This window comes from Schistocerca piceifrons, chromosome 1 (genome assembly GCF_021461385.2).
Source record: "Schistocerca piceifrons isolate TAMUIC-IGC-003096 chromosome 1, iqSchPice1.1, whole genome shotgun sequence".
Lineage (NCBI taxonomy): Eukaryota > Metazoa > Arthropoda > Insecta > Orthoptera > Acrididae > Schistocerca > Schistocerca piceifrons.
In genome coordinates, this window is record NC_060138.1 from 588,053,916 (window position 1) to 588,077,361 (window position 23,446).

The 23,446-nt window shown below is 40.9% G+C and overlaps 1 protein-coding gene across 1 annotated transcript in view; it reads left to right on the forward strand.

The window, feature by feature from the left end:
• LOC124754737 overlaps positions 1–4,114 on the forward strand; it is a 179,108-nt gene extending 174,994 nt beyond the window's left edge. The window contains 1 exon segment of the mRNA XM_047249029.1: positions 2,973–4,114. Within this exon segment, the coding sequence (XP_047104985.1) occupies positions 2,973–4,114 (1,142 nt within the window).
• The last annotated feature ends 19,332 nt before the right edge of the window (positions 4,115–23,446 follow it).

Here is a 23,446-nt window from a genome sequence, read left to right on the forward strand (position 1 = left end):
TAAGCCCACGATGGCTTGCCACGAAGGGCCACAAAACGGAGCGTAGAATACATTCGCTACCTAGGCAGTAAAATAACCAATGACGGACAGACATCAAAAGCAGACTAGAAATGGCAAAAAGGGCATTCCTGGACAAGAGAAGTCTGCTAATATCAAATACCGGCCTTAATTCGAGGAAGAAATTTCTGAGAATGTACGTCTGGAGTACAGCATCGCATAGTAGTGGAACATGGATTGTGGGAAAACCGGAACAGAAGAGAATCGAAGTATTTGAGATGTGGTGCTACAGACGAATGTTGAAAATTAGGTGGTCTGATAAGGTAAGGAATGAGGAGGCTCTGCGCAGAGTCGGAGGGGAAAGGAATATGTGGAAAACACTGATAAGGAGAAGGGACAGGATGATAGGACATCTGTTAAGACATGAGGGAATGATTTCCATGGTACTAGAGGGAGATGTAGAGGGCAAAAACTGTGGACGAAGACAGACCACCACTCGTGACTGTTGGGCCGTGGGGTTGACTACAGTCAGGGTGGTATCCCACCGCTGTCTGGGGTGTCTCTAGGCACTTGTCATCGGGGCTCCGTTCGGTCGGAGTGGGACTGAAGACAACTGTACTCTAGTAAATGAGGTTCCAGGCCGAAGACGTGTGTGGAGACGCTCTGGACAACGGTGGGATACCAACCTGACTGTCGCCCGCTATACGGCTCAATAATCATGAGTGATGGTCTGGAATGCCATTTCGTTTTAAAGTATGACCCTTTGGTTGTTATCCGCGGTACCTTTACGCCACAGCGGTACGTAGGTGATATTCTTCATCGCAAGCCAACGTGGGCTTATATTTCAACAAGATAGTGCCCACCCGCACACCGCGAGAGTTTCTACTGTTCGTCTTTGTTCTTGCCAAACTCTACCTTGGCCAGCAAGGTCGCCGGATCTCTCCACAACTGAGAACATTTGGAGCAGGACCTTCCACTCGGCTCGCGATTTTGACGACCTAGTGCGCCAATTGGACAGAACATGGCGCAATATCCCTCAGAAGGACATCGAACACCTCTATCAATCAGTGCTAAGCCAAATAATCGCTTGTGTAAGCCATAGGTGGACCAACACGTTATTGACTTGCCCAGTTTCTGAAACTCTTTCTCTTAAATAAATCATTCAATTTTTATGAAATTGTAATCATTTGATTGTCTGTACATGTACGTCACATTTACCGATTTCCATAACATTTAGATAATTCCTTCGTGGTGCGTCGTTTTCTTGTCTTAGAGTGTAGTAGTGCCAAAAATGGCGACCAGCCTTCCTAATTGTGAGTTCGCTTTGAAAAAAGTCACATTACTCCTGTACTGAAGTTTAAATTCACTGTCAACACAACATTGCAAGGGAAGCAAAATATGTGGTTCAAATGGCTCTAAGCATTATGGGACTTAACATCTGAGGTCATCAGTCCCCTAGACTTAGAACTACTTAAACCTAACTAAGGACATCACACACATCCATGCCCAAGGCAGGATTCGAACCTGCGACCGTAGCAGCAGCGCGGTTCCGGACTGAAGTGCTCAGAACCGCTCGGCCACAACGGCCGGCAAAAAATATGTGGAACTGATTTGATGTTCAATTGTGCCGACAATACTGACACTGGCAGTTATGAAACACGCTGAGCAGAATCCATCAACAGAATGGGCCGAATTGTCTCACTAGTTGTTTATGGGTAAAATAGGATGTATTTCCTAAACGGTGATCAAATGCCTATCTCTCTACATCGTATAATCACTCATGGTTATGGATTTCAGAAGCGATTTGAGAGTATTCGCTACTTGAATGACGCTAATGCTCTCATACTTAAAAATACACAAGGAAAATGCTACATGGCTATGTAGCACAACGCTTGTTCCACACAAAATCAGTGGATAACATGAAAATTATGTTTTCAGTAACAACAAAACTAAAATTGATACCGATACTTAAAATGTGTAGCGATGGTACAAGAATGTGTGCAGTGATTGTTGTACATACTCGACCACCAGTAACAAGAGCTAGTTACTAAAGGGTTCTCAAATATTGTGATCAGAAACTTTTACAAAATAAAACTTGATGTAACTAATACTGTGCTCAAAGTATGCAGTAATGAAATGGTTGCTACGATCCAAGTACGAATTAGCTTGAAAGTAATTTTTCTTTTTAATTTTAAAATCCATAAACTGTTGAATATATGAGATGCACAGCAAATTATCAGTACTTACTCCTTATGTTTGTGATATGACTCTATATTTTCACCAATAAAGTGTGACCTAGAAGAAAAGCTACACATTTATCTTACCAAAAGCCGAGAAGCGCTTTTTGGTGTTGTAGCTCTCAGGGGCATCCTGGGATGCTCTCTGATGTAACCCTATGCAGCTCTTGAGTTGCGACCCATGATTTGCGCATGCGCAGCGCTGGCCCGTATAGTAGTAAAGTTGTATACTTTCGATCTTCGTCCGCGATGTGCTTTGTGCTTTATGTTTTTAAATATTTTAGTTATTATAAACCTTTTGTAATGTGCTGTTTTTTTATCCACATGACAACTTGGCGGGAGGTCCAACTTAAAAATGAACACGTTTCCTAACAAAGTTTTTTACAAGATCTCAAGATGACAGCAATGTCTGCCGAAACTGATAGTTAAATAAATAAATACTTGTACGATCTTCGATTTAGAAAGTTTTTAGCAAGGCCAGTAGTGTATTATCGCTTCCTCTTGCATAGGCTACGGTAGTCAGTTTCTGTAATTGTAGATTAAGCAACATCAGACTCTTGCTCTGACTTTAATATTTAACTGAAGCAAATGAATACGTTTCGGTGATAAACTTTCCAACTTACGATTTACTGTGTGCAAATACTTTGCCAGAGTTATTTTTTTGTAATCCTTTTGTAGCCTGTTGCGAAACTAACCCTATGGGTGCAACCAATATAAACTGTGTATTCAAATTGGCAGGTTGCTTTGTGGACGTGAACGGATCCAAGATGCCCGACCCGCAGCCGTTGCTGCTGATACCCGGTGGCAGCAAAGACGTGCACGGCTTCGTCACGCCGGACTCCTCGGGGGTGATCTCGCTCAGCCGGAACGAGCAGATCGTAGTCGCCTGCCCCGACAACAGCCTCCAGGCCACCGGGCAATCGCAGGCGACGGCCTACTGCGTCTCGGGCTCCACCTTCTCCATCGACGGGCGATCGTACGACTTCGCTGACCTCAGCTGCCGATCCCAGCCGAAGCCGTCAGGCCAGAAAACGGGCAGCTCGTGCGGAAGCAGCGGTCAGTACCAAGTGATCCAGCTAGGCTTCCAGGTCGGCGCCGACTTCTACACGCTGATCGACGCCTGCTTCGACGATCGTTCCTACAACACGGTGTACGACCACTCCACGATGATCGCCGAAATGGGGGGTAGGCAGAGCGGTTTTGACCGGCCCGATTGGTTGGACGGCGGCTTCTTCGGCGACATCGACGTGGATAACCAGTACAAACGTGCCACACAGATTCAGACGGTCGGCACGCTGCTGGGGTCCAGTCAACTGGGGTCCAAGTACATCTCTGAAACCAGTGACTACTTCCTTTCCAGGGGACACCTCAGTGCTAAGGCCGATTTCATTCTTGGCGCGCTGGAGTATGCCTCATTTTTGTACGTGAATGCTGCGCCGCAGTGGCAAACGTTCAACGGTGGCAACTGGAACACCTTGGAAAACAATGTACGTTCCTATGTGTCGAACAACGAGGTAGAACTGGAAATCTACACGGGTACGCACGGCATCACGACGCTGCTGGACGTGAACAATGTCGAGACGGAGTTGTATCTTTACGCTGACGGTAGCAAGTACATTCCAGTTCCAAAGATCTTCTGGAAGATCGTATACGACGCTAACACTAAGGCAGCTGTGGTGTTCGTGGGCGTAAACAATCCGTACATTGAGAACCCTGGCTCTGACTACTTCGTCTGCACAGACGTATGCAGCAAGATCAGCTGGATATCCTGGAAGGCCACGGACCAGGAGAAGGGCTACTCGTATTGCTGCGAGTACGCAGACTTCAAGAACGCCGTGGCCGACGCACCCAGCCTCGGCGTCAACTCTCTGCTTACCTAACACTCCGAGATGGGAGACACTTCACACTTATCTCCGGATATCGCATGAACGCCACACGAGACGAACACATTATTCAGTGCTTCTATGGATCCCTCTAATGAACGTACAATGTTGATTCATCTGTAACTGTATTTCGCTGTGTTCAGTGATTAGCTTAGCTTTTGATTTAAGCATTCGACCTCTATCCGAAAGTTATTCCTACCAATTGCAGAAAATATGTCCAGAACGCTCATTCCGTTTTTGACATATTGATTTTAGAGTAAGTTTGGTCATTAGATGAAACATCGGAATACTGGAAATTATGTTTATACACATATCAAACACAGTTAACTTCACACTTTTGTCCGATTTTATATCGTATGAGACAATCTTAGTTATTTCTCTGTTTCTTACAATCAACACTTGAATATTTGTTATAAAAGCCTGAAACCATTAAAAAACAACTTCTCTGAAAATTTCCATTCTTCCCTACATTTTAAACTACTCTTGCACATAATTACATGGCAATATTAAAGTGGCGAAAAATGTGATGAATGAAAGGACACGCATATTTTAAATGAAGTTCTTCACTACTTCCTCAAGTTCTTTAAGGTATTCTCATCACACGTCGGTTCTTGAGACTGTTTCTTATGCATGTAAAACAACTTGTGTAGTGATCAGGTAAGAGAAAATAGTGACACCTGAGACTGAATCTTCCATTTACTCCTCTTCTTAGGGATAGCAGTTACATGAAGAGAGATGAGGCGAGGGAGTGCTGAAGTAGAACAGGTAACAAATGCTGTCCTTGTATACCTCCATTAGGAGAGTTGTGACGGTATTCATAAGTGCTGCCGCCAATGGTACTTATGCGATTTTTTTTTAATTTTTATTTTACAATTCTGTAGCCGAAATTCATGAAGATGTTATTACACTGGACATTTACGAAGCTCATGCTGCGATTAACACCTCAGCAGAATACAGACTCAGTTCAATGGGCGTCGACCAGTGTTGCCTCGAATTACTTCTCCTTACTTAGGCGTCAGGGTATGCTAAATTTTAGTAAATACTTTATCACCTATAGCCAAATCCATGATACCAAGCAGCATATTCAGTAGTCTGGGTGTGCATTTGTATGACTACAGGTGTAACAGTCAAATAGCAGATACTCATCTTCGTTTCTCGCCGATCTTCTTCCTATGCTGCAGCTGCTGCGAAAGAATTTGTGAGTATCCGCTCGACTAAAATTTGCTGATTTCTTGAGAGTGTAGCTAATGATCTGGTAATGCCAAGAGAAATTTCAAGAAATTCAGGTTGACAAGATGTTTCTCTTTCAGAATTGTATGTTTATTCCTTAATATGGTTACAAAAGTGTAACAAAACTGGCTCACAAAATCTATCGGAATACTGGATCCCGGTGGCTGATTCGCCACTACTTGTGTATTGTTTTAACAACCACTGGTTACGTCCTTCATTACTGAAAAAGGAAGATATTGCGGATTACAGTCAAAAACTTGCTGGTGAATGCAGAGTAACATCACGGAATTACGTGTTAATTCGTTCCTCTCACATCGGAACATAAAGTTTTACGCGGCTTTTGGCATTTTGGAATTGAAATTCGTAAAATCAGTTAATCAACAATGCCTTTTGTAAAGTTGCTTATATCATGAAGATTGTTAGTTGGAAAACGATCCTAAAGTATACATGTGTTCTCTACATAAATACTAACGATAAGCTAGTTTCGCTTCTTGTGAAAGGATTCTGGAATTACAAAATGAGAACTGTCGGTGTTTTAGGTTCAAGTACCGATTAGTAACAGTCGAGCCAGAGCAGAGATGTAACGGAATTAATATCAGTATAATAAATCGAGCCTTTGAAAGATGAGATAAATGAAATAAGAATGTTAAAAAAATTATATAAGCCTATAAATGTGGCAGACTGACACCTGGAGTCAACAGTTCATCTCATACTTATCCTAACGACCAGACAGTGAGTGATACGTTTCACCCGCAGCACAGGAAAGCACTAGACTCTTTGCTATAACCGCGAATTTTTCCCTGGACCACACGTATTTCAACACTGCACTGTCGACACAACACTTTTACACGTTTCACAAAAATTTGCAGCAACTGGCAAGTTCAGCAGCTGATTCAGCAAGCTTCAAGAAACTAGGAACTGTTTACACTAACTTGCGGAAGCTACTTTTACATAACGAAATGTACGGAAGCCACATTGTTGTGCGTGTGTTTCCATGCCCAATGAACTTGCGGAAGTAGCTTGTTCAAGCGACTTGCAGAAAGGTACCTGACATTGGACACTCTCCATGATATAAGGGGTGCTCCACACTGGTACAATGTGTATAACGTACCTATTACACCGTAATTATTCTTGGGTTAAGCATTTATACGTTCGGGTTTTTGTGTATTCATCCTTCCTGCAGATCTGTCGCAGCTGAAGTCCTAAGTTCTCAGTAACTGTAAAAAATTTTAACTTCGGAAAAGTTAAAATTAAAAATCATCTTGTATTATGTTTTTTAAACACATTTATTACACCATAAAAAAAATTAAAGTATTATTACAAAGGCAGACAATACTTAACAATACAATACAATAGGAGCAGCTACACGTTCACTGTTCAAAACTCAAAACCAGACTGACTCTCCCTGCCAACATGGCAGCCACCCTTTATACTTTCTTAACAATCCTGAACAATCCTCAGCATTGTTTAAGATGAACATTTGATTAATCAACAATTAAAATTTTTACAAAATAACTGAAAATACATATATAAACGTAGGTCTGCTCAGTACAGTAAGTACACTATGATATTAGTACATGTATGTTATTTCTTTCGAGAATAAACTCTCACATAAGAAATTACAATAATACATTTATATTTTCTATTAATTACTGGAGAGTCCCTTCACGGGAATTATTCCCTTCATTTACAGAGCTTCTACACTTTGATCTGAAATAGATTAAACAGTTATTTTCTCAGTTATTAGATTTTCTAGACGAGTTACATATTTTGTTCACATGTGCGATCCTGAATTAGTCTGGGAAATGTTCATTTTAAATATGCCTCAATGGGCTGTTACGTTTCAAGTGCCGCACCTCGTCCCTCAAAGCAAACTTTTCCATTTTCTGTCAAACGTCCATGTGCCTTTGCCTTAACTTCAAACTGTTAATACACTGCTCATTGTACACCTACTTTTGGTCCAGTTTAGCTTATTCTTCAGTTTTTTTCGTTTACACATGTACATCCACTCATTATTTACATGTACATTTACGTCTGCACCACTCCACGAGTTACCTTACGGTGAACAGGGGGGGGGGGGGTTAATTGTTTGTACCTCCGTCACTTGCCACCATTTCTTTTTCCAGTCGCAGATAGTAGGGGGAGGCTTTTTCGCGAGATATACACTGAAGAAAAAAATCACATCACCTAGAAGGACTTGTGCGATATAAACGAAAGCTGCTAGGCATGTTCTCACATCTGAAAGATGACGTCTTTTCAGTTTTCGAGCCAGTCGCATAGGAGTGGCGCTGGAAGCGCCGCTATGAGGATGCAAATATACTCAGTAACATTCGTGAGCGTTAGTTACCTTTGGGATTGGACATTGTGAGTTGATTTTAGTCAAGAATGCCTTTAAGGCAACATAGACGCTACTATGAACACTTCACTAAGTTTGAATGACGTCGTGTAACAGGGCTGCGAGAAGCTGGATGTTCCTCTTGAACTATTGCACAAAGAATTGGTAGGAATGTAGCTACTGTACATCATTTGTGGCAGCAGTGGTCACGAGAATGTAAGGTCGCAAGAAGACCCGGCTCCGGAAGACCATGTAGCAGTACCGAGAGTGAAGACGGTCGTGTTCAGCGTATTGCTCTGGCTGCGTCTGGAAGCACCAGTTTGAGCAGCATTTGGCACCACAGTTACACAACGAACTGCTACAAATCGATTACTTCGAGGACAACTCCAAGCCAGACGCCCTGTAGCGTGCAATCGACTGATCGCGAAAGGACCGCCGTTTGCGACCTCAAGCGAGGGCTCACTGGAGGGCAACGTTGATATCTGTTGTGCTTTCTGATGAAAGCTGGTTCTGCCTCGGTGGCAGTGATGGTCGTGTGTCGGTTAGAAAGAGATCAGCTGGGGGTCTGCAATGAACCTGCCTGCGTGTTAGACACGTTGGACCTACACCTGCAATTGTGGTCTGTGCTGCGATTTCGTACGACAACAGGAGCACTCTCGGTGTTATCTCACACACTCTGACTACAAATTTGATCATCAGTCTGGTGATTCGCTTCGCTGTGCTGCCATTCATTAACAGTACTTCTCGACACTCTGTAGAGCATTTTGGATTACAACAGCGGTATATGGGCGAGCGTTATCCTGTTGGAAAACACCAGGATAACGCTCGCCCATTTACCGCTGTTGTAATCCAACATGCTCTACAGCGTGTCGAGATGTTGCCTTGGCATGCTCGCTCCCCAGATCTGTTTGCATTCGACCACATATGTGACATCATAGGACTAGAACTCTGGCGTCATCCGCAGCCAGCATTAATTGTCCCTGTATTGACCGACCAAGTGCGACAGGCATTGAACTCTATCCCAAAAACTGATTTCCGGCGCCTGTACATCACAATGTATGTACGGCTGCGTGCTTGCATTCAACATTCTGGCGGTTACAACGTTATTAACGTAACTGCGTGTCACATTTGTTGTGCCTTATCTCGCGCTTACATTAACCTGTGCTGTTGCAGTGTTAATCACTTCAATACGTTACCTAGACGAATGTATTCCCGAAATGTGATTACTCTGCATTAATTATTTTTTGTTGTTGCGGTTTCTTTTCAGTCAGTGTTTGTAGAAAGAAGCAATACATAGGTTGACTCTTCCAGGAATGTAGGCCCACGGAATTTTATACCTAACGCGCAACGTGTTTGGCAGAGCGCTCTTGTCTGGAGTTGGTCATCTCCATGACTTTTTGGTGGTTGTTAAACGAACTTGTGAAAATGCACTGTTCTTCTGTGAATGTTCTCTATTTCTACTGTCAGTCCCATACATGTTCGAGTTCCACAAGAGCGATATTAAAGCATCACTCTAGCAAGACTGTCGTAAGTTACCTTCTTGCTGGTGGGACTACCTCAGAATTATCTCAATGAGCCTATCTGACATCTGTCTTTCATAAGGTTAGTTTTATGTGGTACTTCCACTTTAAACTGCTTCATATACACACTCCCATATCTGGATGTGACTGCTTCCACTGCGTAGTGGCAATCTTGTAATCATAATTATGGATCACTGGTCCTATTTATGTTGCATTTGTTTGTACTGAGTGTCAACTGCTTATCCTTGTATCATGTATCGGTCCTCTGCAGGTTTACATGCATTTCGTTACAATTTTCTAGCCTTGCCTTCTTTGTATACAACAGCATCGTCCCAAGTCTCATGAAGTTCCGTCGTTATCCACTACGTCATTTCCATATTTTATCGTCATCTGCCCTAAACGCAAATGTCATAAACTGGTTCTATGACTTCATTGTTACTTTGTACTATTTTCTTTTCGATATGACATGAGACTGCTTGAGTCCTACGTCCATCATTAGATATAACTGACTTTTATTGTACAGGCAATAAGTTACAGTAAGTGACGCGGACATCTTCAGTTACCTAATTCTAGAAATACGGCAAGTGTACCCAGAGTAATACGTAATAAATTTCTTGGACCCATTGTCATTATGGACGAGGGGAGGTATAACTGTCAGTCTGACTCTTTTCAAGCCTTTTATCAGCCTTGCTTTTATCTTCGCGTCATCATCATCATCAGACATTTTGTAACCACGATTGAATATGGCCTCCACTAGACAGTTCCAAGCATCATGGTCTTCACGTATATTTCTCGTGCACACTTTGTAATGTCATTTCCGCATCTCACATTAGATTGCCGTCTCCTTCTCTTTTTACCTAGAGAAATACAGCAAATAATTTCGCAGGTCCACAATTGTACCTTCTACTTCAGACTGTCTCGTGATCCATTTATTTGTTTACTATTTTTCTTTTTTTTTTTTCTTTCTTCTTTCCGCTGATCGCTCGGAAACCTTCCGTTTTTGAACAGTTGTCCGTTATGGTGCGAGCCTTACTGCCGTAAGTCTAATTTAGTGATACACTTTCATTGTAGACTTTCCTTTCACACGCATCTGAACCATAGTTTTTAAGACATTGTCAGATGTTTTCCACTACCCTAATTATAAAATCTCATAAACTGGTTCTATGGCTACATTTTTGATTGGTACTTTTCCTCTTGCATGCAGTGGTTATACATATATATTTCTATATGATTGCAGCATGGATACTGAAATTTTATACCTAGGCTGTTTCCTGTCTTGTGAGGTAGAATACTGTACCGGCTGCGAGAAATTGTCTTGCTCCGCAGGTATTCAGTACCTATTTTTGAAAATTTCTTCTGTATAAGTTTGGCTCCAACTTTAAACATTTCTATTCAAACACTACCATTTCTCTCTGCCTTCCTTTCCTTCATAGAGCCATGGCTGTATACACTTCCACTACCTCTGTAATACCATTTTCTTTAACAGTTAACCACATTAAACATTTAAAGCGATCTTGGACGACTCACACTATTTCCCCTGCCATCTGAAACTGGTGAAATGTGGTATCTATTAACTATAGTTTCAGTTCTATTTTCTGCATACTTGATATTGTATTAAATCGTTTTTCTTGCCTACTTTCCATTTTATCTTCTCTGTTGCCGAGACATTTCCATATAGTTTTGTGTAATGCAGTAGAAGGTATCAAGTTCCTATTATTGTATTCTCGCCCTCTTACTTAATATCTGAGTTTTCCATTTAACATTTTGAATGAAGAACGACTGGCAACACGTACCGGTTTTCGGTAGTAATTTTAAACGAAACAATAGCAAACTCTTGCTCTGTTCTGTAGTAAACTAATGCGCTTTGGCAACAAAATTTCAGATTTGCAATTTATTGCGTGCAAATAATTTGGCAACGTTAGTTATTGCAATATTTTGGAAGCCTGTTGTGAAATTAACGTTTCAGTACAACCAGTGTGAGCTTTCTAATTTTTATGCTGCTTGTTGAACAATACCGGGCTGCAGAACCCGCAGCTGCTGCTGCTGAAGCCCGTCGGCAGCCTCGATTAGCGCAGCTATGTGATGTTGATGGGTCTTAACTTTGAGAGTTAAGAGAAGTGGTAAAATTATAAGTGAATGAAAAAAATGAACGGTCGTCAGACTAATTAGGCACATTAATTTGAAAATATATATTTGAGATAACTGGATATTAGTTATTGAAGTTACTTTTGTAGAGATTTCCCTTTGAATGGTTCAAATGGCTCTGAGTACTATGGGATTTAACATCTGAGGCCATCAGTCCCCTAGAACTTAGAACTACTTAAACCTAACTAACCTAAGGACAGCACACACATCCATGCCCGAGGCAGGATTCGAACCTGCGACCGTAGCGGTCGCGCGGTTCCAGACTGAAGCGCCTAGAACCGCTCGGCCACACCGGTCGGCTCCCTTTGAATAGCAAACAGGATACAAACTGACACAGTGTACTCTGTATTGTGTGTAGCAGCATTTACCAATAACACACACACCAGTAAATTATGGGGAGCAAAATTACACCGAGCTCATACTAATAACGGCCACAATCAATATCATTACTTAATCAAGATATTGAAACATCACTGCATGAAGTGCAGAACTAATTTTGGACACGAGGGAACTTCTATCTTGACTGACATGAATAACACAAATAAAGATTAATAACATCTTAAATACACTGTTTAATCTCCTCTACATATAGCACTTTTCCTTAGTAACATTGATAGTTCATTTTTTTTTTCTTACTAGGAGGACAATATGATGGGGATCCAAAAACTGGGATAGTTTCACTAGCCAAGGTTCTTTAATTATTGCAAAAGTATAAAGTATCTCTAAAACCTAATCATTCACTCAAATTACTTTGCAAGGTAATAAAATGCAATACTGGGCTTAATAAACTTCAAAAGGGACCATTCATGATGGGTACCATAATTACACTATCTTCAAAAAATGTGAATAACTTCATGTCTAACATTACTACCACAAATCAGTTCATTAAAGATTTATGTATATTTGTACTTTAATCACCTTTGAAGCAGGTATTCTTGGCAATAAAATTTACACAATCCTTCTCTGTAATCCTACAAAACTATAATTTATAATAAACTAAGGATACTTTAGTAAAATCCTATTCAACTTCATTTTTATGGTTTTAGTTTTTAAAGGTTTTCACTTTCCTATTGATTGATCTTTAAATTCTTGTACTTAAACTTCCTACCTTAACAATCTCACTTGGAGTAGTGGACAAAAATCACTTTTAAACACATGAATGCCATAATTGCCCATTTAAATCATGATACTCAGTTTCAGTAGCATTTTGATGAGGATCCTACGTAGGTTCGTGATCAGGATTGAAGTTATGTTTTCGAAGACGAATTGACATGTTATGTGATTATTATTGAAACAACACACGAATTAACTGGTCCATACCAATATACATTACGTAACTGAATGTATGAAGACTGTGAAGTAGTGGCGAAGATTAGTGGCAGGCGAAATGGCGGCTAACTGTAGTCACGGCTCTTGATGTGCGAATGCTCTATAAAATCTCTTCTTGGCGTCGGATTTTCAACATATTAGAGCCATTCCATTATTCCGTGAATACCAAATAATAGCCAGATCCACGCCCACGGCAAATCCCTTCTAATGCAGCTTCCAGTTGCCTCTCTTAGTACTGTGGAGGTGCACCGTGCTAATGCTTGCCATACACTGCGTGCCGTTCACACAAAGGACCCGCTCAGTTCGACAGCCAAACCCACCTTTTACATCGCGTCATGCCACTTTGGTTGCGGAGGGACTTCTCTGCAGCGTTTACATGTTACAAAGACAAGTGCCCTAAGCATGAACCAGCTTTTCACAAACATACTTCTTTCATAAACATATTCATTCTAAAATTTCAACATATTCTTTTGCTTTTTTTTCCATGTATACATTACAAAAGTCTAATTTTCTTGCCATACATCATGGAGTTCAATCAACGCAGAATGCACATTTCATAAATTGCAGATATACAGTTACTTAAAATAAACCTACTCCTAATCGATATACGTGTTACACATGCCCCATGCTTCATTGAGGTTTCCCGGAAGAGATACATCAATGAAACATCAATAACACTTCAAAACAGTGTTGGGCGACCAGAAAAAATTTGCGGATACATTACACAGCAAAGACTTCACATAAATGTTTACATAAAACACTGTTTCTTCAAGTACCAAAACATGAATTTTTGTCATTTTCAGAAAATATATATTGTTCTATTAATGTGTCCATGTTATGAAAACGTATATAGGAATTTACATATTGCTTACGTATACAGCTTACATTACACAATATTTTCATTTGGATGATAAGATGTCTCAATATTTTTAATGCTTTCCTTTCACATGATAAGTTCATACCTATTTTAACTGTATAATCATTAAGAAACTATGTTTTGTCTGCTTTAAATACTCATGCAGTTCATCATAAAAAACTTAACACTCAGTACACTATATAAACTTTTCATTACTGCCACTTCGATATTCTAGGCAGTCCACCTTTATTTTCAACTTCAACACTTGTCTGCCTGTTGACATATTTGGCAGTCCTACTTTATTCTCATCTTCAACACTTGTCCGCCTATTGACGTATTTGGCAGTCCCCCTGATTATGCTGCAAGTATTCCATCAATGCAGTCCTCATGTATGTTATAGCCTGGAGTTTACATATAATTTGTATAGCCAATTATATTACACAGAATCTGAAACTTACAGACATGTATCAGTAGTCTCATAACAGAAAAGTTTTCCAGCATAACAACACTTGATAACATAACATCGTGAACAAAAATATACAGAGTAAGATACTATTTGATTACTTCTATATACACTTTTTAATGTTGCCCCTTATTACTCATTTCTATGGACGTAAGGTTTCAAATCTATAATGTTACAAACACCTAATGTCTTCTTTGACTTATGGTAAACAACATAATATGGGTTAGTGTGCGGAGTTCCTTGCACTTCAAAGGGAACATTACAAATATATTTGAGCTTAGAAATTTCTTTGTTTACTTCACTTGATTTTTCGTGAGTTTTTACTAGAACAAAATCCCCAATTTTGAATTTGGTCACTTTAAGGACCTTCTCATGCCTTTTAAATCTGGCTTCCACTTTTTGTTTTATTCTTTTTCTTACTAAGTCTTTTTTGTCCCTCAGATCTAGTTCCACTCAGGGTGGAAATTGTAAGGTTTCTTCTATTATACTTTTGCTCTTATCTAACCCATCGATTCCTGAAATCATCTCATATTCAATTCAGGCACTACCAGGAAGTTACGTTCAAATTTTCGCCCATTAATTTCAAATTCCACCAACACTTATCTTCGAATAGGCTTGCTTGATTTGCCAGTTACCTCTACAATTTTCACACCATTTACTGATATCGTAACAAACACAGGTTTATTGGAAATGTGTTCAAAGAAAGATTGTGAAGTGGCACTAATATGGGATCTAGTGTCAAAAAGTACTTGCAGTTTAATACTGTAAATTTCGACTGGGATGGTATTTTGTCTGATAGTCCTATTTTCTGAATTTTCTTGTTCTTCCCATAACAAATCTTGTTCGACCATCAGATAGCTCCAAGATATGTTATTTACTGGCAAATCACATACTTCTGGGGGCTTATTCGGTTTTCTGATTTCGACGTCTTTCACAACTCTAATCATTTCTTGCCCCCGTTATCGTATTGTCTGGTGGCTCTTTCTTTTTCGGTTCGGTATTTACTGCCGGATTTTGCTTGGATAAGACTTCATTTTGCTTTTCAGACACATCTTCCGTTATACTTTGTTGCCTTTGCTCCATTTCTACATATTCCTCATCTGAACTATCATTTTTTCATATTCACTTTCTGATTCTAATATGAACGCTATTCTTAGACAACAATCAAGCTCCTCTTTTGACCTTTCATCAGTTTTCATACTTTCAAAATTTCGACTCTTTCCTAAAATTTCTATTTCATTCTCAGTCACAGGCGGTTCTTCATCTAAACTAACTTCAGTATTACTTCCGATGACATCAACCTTAACTTCCTATTTAGTATAATCTTCATAGATTTCGGCGGTTCGCACATACTCATCTGAATCTATGTTCTCTTGACCATCAACATCAGCTAATTGTACGAGTCTTTCATCAGCTAAAATCGCCTCATCGGCAGTATCGATACCCAGATCCCTATTTATAAAAAAATGGTTCAAATGGCTCGAGCACTTTGGGACTTAACATCTGAGGTCATCAGTCCCTAGAACTAAGAACTACTTAAACCTAACTAACCTAAGGACATCACACACGTCCATGCCCGAGGCAGGATTCGAACCTGCGGGGTGGTCGCGCGTTTCCAGACAGTAGCGCCTAGAACCGCTCGGCCATTCCGGCCGACCCCTATTTACACTGACCATTTTTCTGTTTCTAGCACCAGTTTCTTTAACATCGGCAGCCTGCATGCTTTCTGTGGCACCTTCCTCTCCATTACCAACCACTTTATCTGAAATCGCTGCCTGTGCACCTTGCGCGGCGCTAACTACTACTAACGCCCTCTTTTCGACGTTTCCACTCTCGTTTCTCCCTTTTATTAATTCCCTGGCCGTGTAACGCTTTCTAAAATCTTCCCACTGTTTTAAACTGTATACAAATCATCACGCCACTCCGCGATCCCTAAAGACTCCTTTTCACAAAAATTGTCTGTCTTTGCTTGGTTGCCGACGCTTGCGCTTTTACTTAACATGTCCGATTCCTTTCTCATTTCGGTGATATTTCCCAGCGAAACAGGTCCACTGAATTCCCTTGTGATTTCATCTCTCGCTGCTGCCGCTACTGGAGCCACGCTACGGACACTGAACGCCCTGCCAAGTTCATTGCACGCGGTTACTCAGTTCGCATGCTCGCCCCTGTAGCATAGCCTGTCACCTGTGACTCACTTATGCACGCACCTGTTGTTCTGTGTGTACAGTCCTGTGGCACTGCGCTGCCGCTTACTCGTGTCTTAAATTCACATTGTTTTGACTGGTACGATTTCTTTAGTTTGGGCCGGTAATATTTGTCCCCGCGAATCTGGCTTGTAAAACATGCGGGCCTTAGTTTTCCGCATCATTTTGGTGTTGATTGTTTCGTGGTGCAAATCCTCTACCGCGGAATAACATGTTCCCGCGACATCTCTTTGCATCACATGTACGCGGTAATGTTCATTGTCATTCTGTTCATTGTTCTCGTGATTATCCCGATTCCAGTTATTATTTTGACGACAATCACGGTTCTCTCTCCAGTGGTCCTCGTCTTCGACCCTTCCAAAAATGATGAGAATCTTTTGTGATTACTTCTCATGTAATGTTTTGAATCCTCTGGGAGCTTTCTCCATAGTTCCCACACTATTTTGGATTCCGTTCGTCTGTTTCTCAAGTTTTCGACACCACATTTTGCAAAACTCTTTCATTGAGTTTCCGCCTCAGTTGTCATACAACCCGGCCATGATAAACTCCCGCCATAGGCAATCCTGTTTTTGCTCCAACCAATTCCTGTATGAATTTCTGTTTCAATTCGCCAAACGTCATTTGTTCTGTATCCACATTTAGGCCCATCTTTTCGCATCGCCAGCTAAGGCGCTAATGACCAATTTTATCTTTTCCTGATCCATTACGTAATCAGGAAAATTCCTTTCACAGTTTTTCAAAAAATTTAACGGGTGCCATCCATTATGCCTTTTTGCTGGATCGAACTGTTCTTCATCCTCTAGCAATTTGTTACACGTTATTCTATCAGTGACATAATTCGGTTTTTCTCTTATTTTCCGTTCAAGGTCGCTCATTTTACCTTTAATTTGGGAAGTGTTCTGTTCACACTTCTTTTCGCATGTTGTCACTTGTTTACAGACCGCCCGCGGTAGCTGAATGATCAGCGTGACGGGTTGTCAATCCTCTGGGCCCGGATTCGATTCCCGGGTGGGTCGGGGAATTTTCTCCGCCCAGGGACTGAGTGTTGTGCTGTCCTCATCATCATCCTATCATCCTCATCGACTGCAGGTCGCCAAGTGGCGTCAATTTGAAAGACCGGCACCTGGCGAACGGTCTGCCCGACGGGGGGCCCTAGCCATACGATTAAAAAAAAAACTTGTTTACTCAGTTCCTTTTCAGAATCATTCACTGTTTGACTCTGTTGAGAAATTTCGGTCTTACATTTGTTTACTATTTCGGTTTTGAGGCCAAAAACCTTTTCATCAACTTTTGTTACAATCGGAGGTTCTACAGTGTCTTGAATTTTCACTATTTCGGCATCAAACCTATTGTTGATTTCATTAATCTGCCCAGCATAGTTGTGACATTGTTATTGATAGTATCTATTTCAGTTTTTAAATCCTTGATTACATTACTCACAAAACCTACTTTTGAGGTTACTTTTTCGATCTGTTTACTGATTTTAACACCTTGTCTTTTAATCTGATTGTTAATATTACTACCTTGTGCTGCAGTTTGTGGAGACAACATTTTTACAAATCGTTCATGCTCAGTGGTTTTCCACTATCTTCCTCTAAGGTATCCTGATACTCATATTCTACTTCTCGTGTTTCGCTTGGCTCACTTTTGACTTTTGATGAACTGAACATATCCATGTATTCGTTAACATAACCACTGCCTTCATTCGTGTCGTCCTTCATACCTTGTTTTATTTGCAACTGAGTCCGGCCCCGGTTGCTGTGTGGTCAGCGCGACAGAATGTCAATTCTAAGGGCCCGGTTTCGATTCACGGCTAGGTCGGAGATTTTCTCCGCTCAGGGAGTGGGTGTTGTGTTGTCCTCATCATCATCATTTCATCCTCATCGACGCGCAAGTCGCCGAAGTGGCGTCAAATCGAAAGACTTGCACCCGGCGAACGGTCTCCCCGACGGGAGGTCCTAGTCACACGACATTTATATTTGCGACGGGCTCATAACCTGAGGTTGATCACTGACGTGCGCATGGTACTCAACATAAGCCTGTTGCCGTCCCATGGCGTCATTTGTGCTCTCATCTAGTGTACTACTGCCACCTGGTACACTAGGCACTTTTTCGTTTCGCTCGTTCTGACCTACTGCCGTCTTTATATCCATTTTAATTTTGTTAACACTTTATATTTTATCTTTTAAAGGCCTGTAAAGTTTTCTGTTAATTATTTTGCCCGATCTAATGCAAGTTCGCGCCGCTGGACATTCAATGCTCGTCTTACAGTTATTTTACACCTAATATTTATGTTACAATATGCATTTTAGTGTGGTGTGGATTCTCGTCGCGTGTGAACGGCTCCGTATTTGTCTTTATGTGTCTACTGTTTTATTGCCCACCGTTCTGTAACTTATGTGTCTTCTTACCGTTTTTTTCTCATTGTGTATTCTATGGCTGAAGAACAGCGTAGAGTGCTGCTGACAGCCTGCCTGTTGTACAGGTTTTAAACTAACAATAAAGTAAAAAAAAAATTTTTTGTGTGTGAGACTTTAACGAATGTCCTGTCACGATTGCCACATATAATGTTACCCTATGCGAGGATTTCAAAGTTCGACGGTGCGTGTGGCTCATAGAACAGGGTATCGGACTATAATTTCGAACTTTGTGAAGTTGACAGTAAACCAAACGGGCCTTAACCTTAGGAGTTAACAGAAGTGGTAAAATTATAAGTGAATGAAAAAAAGTGAACGGTCGCCAGCCTAATTAGGAACATTAATTTGGAAATATATATTTGAGAAAATTGAATATTAGTTACTGAAATTACTTTTGTAGAGATTTCCCTTTAAATAGCAAACAGGATACACACAGTACACTGATCCAGATGAGATGGCTGCCCGAAGTGAACTGACTTCTGCTTTTCAGATGATTATATTGCAACCTTTATAGTGCTACAGACGGCCATCTTGTGAGTCCTGTGGTTAAGTAGCATATTTAGACCCGCTTGTAGCAGTACCGCCAAACCTAGGAGGTCCATGGTTTCTGCCACTAACGCGTCTTCGGCCGTCGATGGCAAAGAGACTCAGTTCCATTCAAGCCTTGAGTAGAAAAGAAATTAACACACGTTAACGTAAAAATTAGTGTTATTTATTATTAACAGACATTTAGTAAAGGGCTATATTTGTTAATTATAAGCTATCTAAAGTTAGATAGCTCTAGTTTTTTTTTCTTCGATGGAGGCGGATGCTCACTAAACGTTGTATAGTTTGAAGTTATACATGCATATTCACACTATTTGCAAACAGCGAAAAGAGTCACTGAACAGTCATAGACACACAAAGAATTTTATGGATTAAAGCTTTTGACACACACACGCAGAAATTGAACAGTCTTTATGAAAGCAGCGAATAGTGCAAGCAACAAAAGGCTCTACTTACATTTTGGCAATTACCAAATCTCCACCAGTTCTGGAATTGAAGCTTAAATGGCTGTACGTGATCATAAGATATGGAACGTAGTATTTTTGGAAACTTTATTTGAAAAAACCTACCTACGCATACTTACAGCGACTGAGTTGCGTACATCTATATCTGTCAATCCCTTAATTGTAAAGTGTGCGTCCTACGCAACCAATTTGCGAGAAAACACAGGTATATGCAACGGCAGATATAATAACTGTGAAACACCTCGAATGTTGCTGGTTGAAAAGCATTACTAAATGACTGTTCAAGGACGCGAGACACAGCATTTCTTCTAAACCACAGTTCGTGATCCCTTGCCGTGGCTAGAAGAACAACGTCCTCACAGACGGCGTCAACTTCATCTAGAAGTTCTTTAAACTCAGAGAGGAATAATTCTGGAGTACCGAAATTAACATAGGGGGCAGGTGGGATAGAAAGTGATCAAGCAAAGATCTAACACCTATGCGAGCTCTGAGACATCCTCCACTTCCCGCAAATAGCAAGCCACTCTCACTGGCACCCGTACAAAGCAAACAGCTGGTTGCTGTCCTCATGTGTTGCGTATCAGGATAAGAAACAGTAAATTATCCATACACAGTCAAATTTTGAGAAAACGTTGTAGATGTACATCAAATAAATGTGGCAGCGACTGCTCCCAGACCACATTTACAGTGAATGTCGGATTATACAGTGCAGTAGATCGCTTTCATGCTGCTTCAGACAGTTATCCACTCATTAACAGCAAACTCACGACATAAATTTCAGACAAGGTCGAAACAAAATATAAACTCTTGGTCTTCAATCCAAGTAAGTAAGGAAATGTTGAAGATATATACTAGCTATGATTTCCACATGATTTTGTCATATCAATTATTGTCCATTTCATATGAGAAAGCAAGACAATTTTTTTCTCATTTTTTTCCATTTTTCCCTTTTAGCAGTGTGTGTGAAACATGCTAGACTTCTGTAAGTATTTTTCAAGTAACCATAACGTCAGGTAAATATACTTATTGCCTAAGATAAGCTATGAAACATAACTTTTTCAAATGATTCTTGAGTATGACATTGAAATAATGGTTAAACATTTATCTTGCAACAGAGATCAAAGAAAGCAACGCTTTTTGTACAATAAGGCTGGGTCATTTGTTTAAGTAAGCCGGATTTACCCACTATGGGAAAAAATATCTTAAGTTGTAGGTCCTTATGTTCTCCCGCTAGGAAAATACCGTTCTACTCTCGTGGGAAAACTGTAGCATTTTCATCAATGCGAACAGTATTTTTCACGGGTTACCCCAACAATTCTATCTGCAGATTATCGCGTTTTATCAGATTCAGGGTCTCTCAGATTATACGTATAACACACAAAAGACCGGCAAACAGCAAGCGAGAAAGATCTTATCTACATCAGTTTGTTATCGTGGAGAATTACGGCGGGCATCATTTACGTGTGCTATTGACACACTGAAGAAGAAAAAGAAAAACCGCACATGTGGTCATAGGCATCAAGGACGCAATTTGACGATAACATGTTAACAGAAGACACGTCTGTGTTTCGTCTTTAACCACTTCAACAACAGCCACCGACGTAGCTCCCCAGATGTCAGATCAGTCCAGTACCAGCGTTGTGTGACACTCCTTTAGCGAGAGAACTGTAGCTGGGAGTTACCACGAAGGACTCGTTTTCCCAGCAGGTGTGGTAATTGCTCATGCACTGTTTTAGAACAGCATAAGCTACTAAAATTTTGTCCTACATATTTTCTATTACCTCAAAAATATTTGTTACAATATAGTAAGAGTTCTGCAATGACTCTTTATTAAATATGCCGTGATTCTATTATGTTATTTTCGACTGAAGGACTCAGTTGTATTCTTTCAGTAGTAAATACATAAGTCTATGTTTCATAATAAATCTGTTGGTATCATTTCCTCTTATCAGGTCATGTGACACTAAGATAAGAATGAAGCATGAGAAGATAATACAGAAGTTAGGTTAAAATTATGATACAACTTGTCAGCGCGGTACGCAGTTCCTAAATTTCTCTTAGCAAAAGCTGAGGCGGAGAACTTCAACTTAGAACGTGCTTCTACGGAATTCACATCGAGAGACCGGGACTTTCCCCTGACACCGAGATCATTGCTTTTGAAGATATTCGTCATCGAATCTACGTCTACATGGTCTCAGACTACCTTCTCCCTAGAGGAAATTATCACATACTGCACCAGTGTTACGACGTGTACATGTATACCCCGTTCTTGAGTAACTACTCCCTAAACTTTAGTCAGAGTTTCTCTTGCTCAGAGCTGAAATGTTTCAAGTTTCTCATTGGAATACCACACTACCACATCTTTATCTATTGGGTTGGTCCATAAGTTTAATAGACAAAACAGATAATACGTAACAGACACTTTACTCATCAATAATATATTCTCCTTCACTATTTGCAACAATCTTCCAACGCCGCGGTAACTTTTCGGTTCCGCTCCTGGGTTTGAGGAGAACTCGTCGAGCCAAGTTCGGAACGCATTTTCATCCGGAAAGGGATTTTCTTGAAGGTTGTTCGATAGAGAGAGGAAAAAGTGAAAATCTGAGGGCGCAATATCAAGTTAATAAGTTGGGTGCGCAATTACTTACACAACACCGGTATAACGTTTTGTCAGTCTAACAGTGCGGATGGATGTTATCCTGCAGTATCATTTCACGCAGTCTTCCTGGTCGTAGTTCTTGGATTGCGTCTGCAAGATGTTTCGTTTGTCGACAGTGAATGTCAGCAACGATGGATACACATCGAGGAATTAATTCATAGTACAGCACACCGTCGCTGTTCCACCAGATGCATAACATTGTCTTTTGCAGGTGCGCGCAAGTCTTTGTACGGGGCGTTGGTGATTTGTGTGGACTTCATCATTCCTTTCTTTTCCTTATGTCAGGATAAAGACACCAATTCCTGTAACCAGTAACGATACAGGATAGGAATATTTGGCACCGTTCATGAGCCAATTGATGACGAGCAAACAGAGATGCACATTTGACCATTCGTTGATTTTTTGAGATTTTCACTTAGAGGTTGCAGTACCCATACATCCGACTTTTGCCAGTTCTCGAGTGCACTGACGTGTATAATTGTGGATTAATGCGTTTAAACGATCTACATCGAATCCTGAAGGTCTTCCTGAACTAGAGAGTCGCTAATGCCAAAATGATCGTGCTTAAAACGAGAAACTCATTTTCTTGCCGTGCTCTGTCCAATGGCTTTCTCCCCACACACGACGCAAATATTTCTGGCACAACAACTCTTACGGGTCGTTGAACATCTAACACATGGCTTCAACATAAACAAAGCTACTGGGGCGGTGTTCCTGGACATCGAAAAGGCTTTCGACCGTCTATGGCACAACGGCCTCATTCGCAAACTCAGCGACGCGGGATTCCCCGACGGGCTGTTGCGTCTAATACACTCATACCTCACAGACAGGAGTTTCAACACTGACGTGCAGGGAAAACAGTCAACACGACACGGTATACACGCGGGAGTACCCCAGGGAAGCATCATAGGGCCCCTACTGTTTATCCTCTACATAAACGATCTCCCAACCACACACAACACAACGATGGCAATCTACGCGGATGACACAGCCATCCTCGCGCAAGACTGGAAACCGTCAAACATTACGTCACGCCTACAGACTGCACTCAGAGTGGCTGAGCCTTGGTTGGAGAAATGGCGTGTTAGAGTAAACGTCGACAAGTGCGAAGCCGTTCTCTTCACTAGAAGACCGAAGCAACTGCGCAAACACCGCTACTGC